The sequence below is a fragment of the Pinus tabuliformis genome, chromosome 2_2 (assembly GCF_031772625.1).
Source record: "Pinus tabuliformis cultivar Carrire ecotype Pingquan chromosome 2_2, CPIR1, whole genome shotgun sequence".
In the NCBI taxonomy this organism is placed as follows: domain Eukaryota; kingdom Viridiplantae; phylum Streptophyta; class Pinopsida; order Pinales; family Pinaceae; genus Pinus; species Pinus tabuliformis.
In genome coordinates this window covers 1,069,741,289-1,069,746,535 of record NC_142300.1, presented here as the reverse complement: position 1 = coordinate 1,069,746,535, position 5,247 = coordinate 1,069,741,289, and the positions used below count along the sequence as shown (strand labels likewise).

Sequence of the window (5,247 nt, the reverse complement as noted above, 5' to 3'; positions counted from 1 at the left end):
TGCAAGGGTAGGCTTAGCAATCTCACCCAAACTGGTGCTGAGGTTATGACTGCTGTTGAGGAATCGAATAATGGGTTCCATGGCTTCATGAATAGGCCTGAGTTTTCCCAAAACCAAGGGCCAGAATCTAGAATACATTGTCTGCTTTCAGGATTTTGAAAATCTACTATAAAGAAACCCCCAGCACAGGGGTAGATATTAATTTCATCAGAAATGCCAGGCTTCCATACCTCCGAGATCCAATTGTGGAGAGTGGTCAGCCGCGGCCAAAAACCATTGAACTGGCAGATTAAGGCACTTTCGGAAAACTTCAAACCCTCATCAAGTGAGGCATGGACCACCTGGACAGTGGGAGTTGGGGCTTCACTCACTATATGGGGAAGAGCTTGCCCTCCAGAAGCGGACAGAACTGAACCAACAGCTATTTTCGCGAAGCTGAGAGCCATATTTGCCCGTAAAACCCGCAGAGAAATAAGGCAGAAAATTAGATCCATATCTAGCCGCAGAGATTATATTGGGCCGCAGAGATTGTATCGAGCATCAGTTTGACTATAAAAAGAAAAAATATTTTTCCACTTTAGAGTTTAATCACTTGCCCATTTTACTAATTCTGCCATTTAATATAATATAAGCATATGCACTTACATATCATATTACAATCTATAATTATGTTGAAAATTGTGCTTTTACCATCCTACATTTCTCAATGTGTGCGTTAGAGTTCGATGACTCAAATAGAGGGTTTTATTTTTCTAATTACCGAAAAATCTCAGTATACCCATTTCCTACTCGTATCTGTTTCTAGATCTGCGTAAGCATGCGTTTTTAAGTAGATGGTTTGTGTGACTGAAAAATCTGAGTGTACACCACGATTTTTATGCATATCACTATTTCCAGCATCTGACAAACACTCCATACATCAAAACACGAAGGAAATTTTTTCATGCATATCACTATTTCCAGCATCTAACAAAAACACCATACATCAAAACATGAAGGAAAATATCATGTCTTGAACATATATTAAAAATAAAAAATAAAAAAATTGACTATCCAGTCACAGCTTCAGCTAAGGCATGGGTATACTATATTATCCAAAATTTTAATGTTTGGCAGGATAAATAATCTCACTTCTTCCTCAGTGAAACACAAACTTCACAAACGTAGTTAAGGAGCTTCCTCAAACTCATTTACTTGGTTTATTTGTGCGCCCTCCAGTACTCGCTTTAATCATTGATTCGACCCCATCTTCGACCACAACCTCGTAAATCTGCAACATTGCTTGAATCAATAGCGTAGAACAAACGTCTTGGCACTATCTTGAATTTCCGAGATGGCTGCTCAACCTGCTTAGCAATTAGATTTACACAGCAGCTCAACAAATTTATGGAATTTCGTCTCAACTGACTACGACCTCCACAACAGCAGCTCAACAAATTTATTGAATTTCCTCTCAACTGACTACGACCTTCATCCACGCTGCTCATGAAGCGTCTCATAAAATGAAGCGTCTCATAAGATGAAGTGTTATCGAATTTAAATGCACAGCGGTCTTCCAATGCAAACGCACGTGTTGCGCATCTTAACACACGGTGGCTCTTCCACTTCAATTTCCGACAGGCTTGTAAATTAAAAAATATTTATTACAGATCGTAACGCATAAAAGGACGCGCAACTGTCCATATTAGTCTCAGAGGAAGCATATTCCCAGCAAATTAAATCCTCACCATTGATTTAAAAAGTCGCAGCAAATTAAATCCTCGCCATTGATTTAAAAAGTCAAAGATGGCTCATCCTCCCTGAAGTTGATATATAGATGTCTAACCTCACATTCAAACATCTCAGATTACAATAATACAAAACAAGTATAAAAACATTTCAGATTACAATAATATAAAAACATCTTAGATTACAATAATACAAAACAAGTATAGGATAATATCTTCATCACAAAGCTCATCATCCCAATATTTATAGAAAAAAAATTTATCTCCCACACAAAATTCCCCTTACACCACTTAAACTAACTAGAACTGTGACACATCATCATCCAAAGTTCAATCCTACCTATCACAACCGAGTACAGAGCATTTACACTTTATTATTTATTTCGAAGGTAAAAAAAGGAGTGGAGAGACTACTTATTATAGGTCGATATAATTGTGAAGATCGTTTGCAGCACGGTGAGCAAAAGTATGAGAATTGCGGCCGTCAATGCTAAAGCTGTCCATGGCGATGAAAAATGATCCTGCACGAGCTTTCCAATCTGGACCTTCATTTCATTATTGTAGTGCGCATGCACCTTTTCTGCCAGTTTGTCGAAGACGTCTTCGCTTAAGGGCACGGTGACTAGACCGTTGAAAAGGTCGGCAATCTCCTTGTCACTCCCGAGCCAGTTTGACATGACGCCCATTCTTCTCATCAATGCCACGTCTTGTTCCGTGTCGATCAAGTCGTTCATGAGAGCCACGTACGAAGTCACTTAATTGATTTCAACTGGCTTGCACATCTCATAAGCAATCAAGTTACGGAATACTCTCTCTGTCCGATCGGTGATAGAGATAGGAGGAAGGAAAATCGTGGCGCTGTTCTTGTCAAAGTTAATCTGCTTGATGCAGCCTCCCTGAAGTGGTGAAAATTTGATCCCAGCATTTCTTAATTCTATTGCGTGAGGGATTCTTTCGGCGTCATACGGTGCTTTTCTTTTGCAGTGGAGCATGCTAATGCACTGGCTACTGCAACAACAGCCAATGGAGATGATACACTCACCTTGATCTACACGCTCACCCTGACTGGAACTTGGGCTAGATGTAATGATGGTGTGCAAGAAACCCAAAAGATGATGATGACGACGACAGGACCATTGCTCTCTATCCAAATGCATATTGTTGAAAGGGATGACCAAACGCGATATACCTTCCACCAGCAGATCGAAAAGCTCCTCCTCGACATGAACGGCCGAGTTGAGCTCCAATTGTAATAGAACGACGAAAGGAATTTGATTTTCTAGCATGAAAATGTCGTGCACTATATCGCATGCAGCATGTTCGAGCTTACCTTTCCCAAAAATAGGGTCATAGCAGTTCTCCGGATTGCCTATGGAGTCTTCGTTCCCACCCAGAGCTCTTAACACTTTTAAAAGGAAGCAACCGTCCAAACATAGCATCCGAGCGAGGGTATCTCTATCGCCATCGATGTTTTCTTCGTAGCTGTCCCTGATTTCATTTTTAAAAGGAAGCAACCGTCCAAACATAGCATCCGAGCGAGGGTATCTCTATCGCCATCGATGTTTTCTTGGTAGCTGTCCCTGATTTCATTCTCTAGCTGTAGTATCTCGGGCCTTGGGCCTTGCACGATCAGCAAAATTGTTTGGGAACAATGGGTAGGTTCCTATTAGCATTGAAGCTGGTCATCATTTTATGGAGGGCTCTTACTTTGTGATGGCCCATTGGAAAAAGCTCTTATATGGACCCAAGGAAACTCTTTGAGGTACATATGCTTCCTTTTTTGTGTCTTTCAAGAACTTGGGAACTCTGAATATTGACACAACAGACGGCTCCCTGTTACGAAGATGGGGACGACGGGGATCCTCTTGAAAATAATCATTCCATTCCCTTTCACTGGCCATCTTCTCAATTCTGTACAGTAAGGAAATTGTATCAATTGGCTCTGCTGCGACAACACTCTATCATCACTCTTGGAATCACGTTCGGCATCTGGCTCGGCATAGTAGTGCGCTGCAGATCTAAATATATTAGCGAATAAAATTCACTATATATAAATAAAATAAAATAAAATAAAAACATTATTTTTTTTAAATATCGCTTCTGAGACCAATCCAACTTCCGCAACTCAACAAATTATATGATTATTTCAATTTGATGATATGTAATTTATTATTATATTATTATTGCAATTTGATCGTATGTAATTTATTATTTTTATAATAAAATATGCTTACGAGGAGGTTCACTGATTTTTGTTTTTGAAAAAATATATTTTTTGAAAATAGAAATAGGAAAACAAAAAAAAATCTCTTTCTTGCATAGCAGTTTATTTGATTTTTTAACACAAAATAAGTTTAGTTATAGATCAGGAAAAAATAATAACTTGTTACTAGAAAAGAAAAATTAAATAGATCAAAGGAAAAGGTTGCTGATAAAGTATTATTAAAGAATTTTAAGCTTCTTTTGAGAGTAGATTTGCTAGAACATTATGCTTCATGTAACATTGAAGGGTTCAAAAATCATCAAATTGTTGTTTTAATTGTAGGATCTTCCTTTTCCACGATCCCAATTGAAGGATTCTAAGTTCCACATTTCCATTAAACCAATCCATTATTATTTTGGAATCACCAATCAATTTAAAAACCTAAGTTCCACATTTCCATTAAACTAGTGCACTATTATTTTGGAATCGCCAATCAATTTAAAAACCTTCACTTGCTTCCATAAAGTTAATGTTAAAGCACAACACAGAGCAATAACCTCAGCAACAAAGTTGGTACCATTTCCAATGCTCAACTTACATTTTAGAACCACATCATGAGGGAATAGAATGACAACACCAGCCCCACAATTCCCCCTTTGACAAACATCATCAAAGAAACCACATACACTTTAGATAGCACCAACTCCCTTATAATTCTTGTCTTCTTCAATTTCAAGGGCTTAACCTATTCAGGAAAAGCAACTATGGCATTATGTGCAATTACAATTGAGCATACAACATCATTTTGAAAAAGAACTTTTTTTCTCCCTAATCAAATGCCCCACATCACAAACCCTAGGAAAAATTTAAAAGAGGACAAACTAAATCTCTAAAACCAAAGCCAAAGACTTTCTTCAATAGAGTTGCCAAACCACCAACTTCTGATTTTTAGGATTGGCAAAACCTCTTTCAAAAAGGAATCACAAAAAGGAAAGAAACAAATAAAGGATCACAAAAAGGAAAGAAACAAATAAATGGTCAATAGATTCTTTGTTCAACAGCACAGAATCTAAGATCTTCCTATCTTTTTTTGCTAAAACATCCCAAGTGAGAATTTTCCTTTCAATGAGAAGTCATAACAAAAACAACATTTAAGGTGTCCTTGACCCTTCCAAACTAAATTAAACCATTATTTTGATTCACAACTTCTATTTTGCTAGATCAAAGCTTTGTATCCCTAGTGTGGTGAAGTAACTTCACATTGCTTATATTTAGACCAAGAAAGGTTATCCTCTTCATCCCTACTTAAAAAGAAAA

The 5,247-nt window shown here is 37.7% G+C and overlaps 1 protein-coding gene across 1 annotated transcript; it reads right to left on the bottom strand.

Annotated features, from left to right (window-relative positions):
* Positions 1 to 2,482: 2,482 nt before the first annotated feature.
* LOC149197092 (putative UPF0481 protein At3g02645) lies at positions 2,483 to 3,628 on the bottom strand. Its single transcript, XM_089408555.1, has 2 exons — positions 3,435 to 3,628; positions 2,483 to 3,215 (listed from the first exon to the last, which is right to left on the bottom strand). The coding sequence occupies exons 1-2, from the start codon at positions 3,626 to 3,628 to the stop codon at positions 2,483 to 2,485; spliced, it is 927 nt and encodes a 308-aa protein (XP_089264681.1).
* Between the last annotated feature and the right edge of the window lie 1,619 nt (positions 3,629 to 5,247).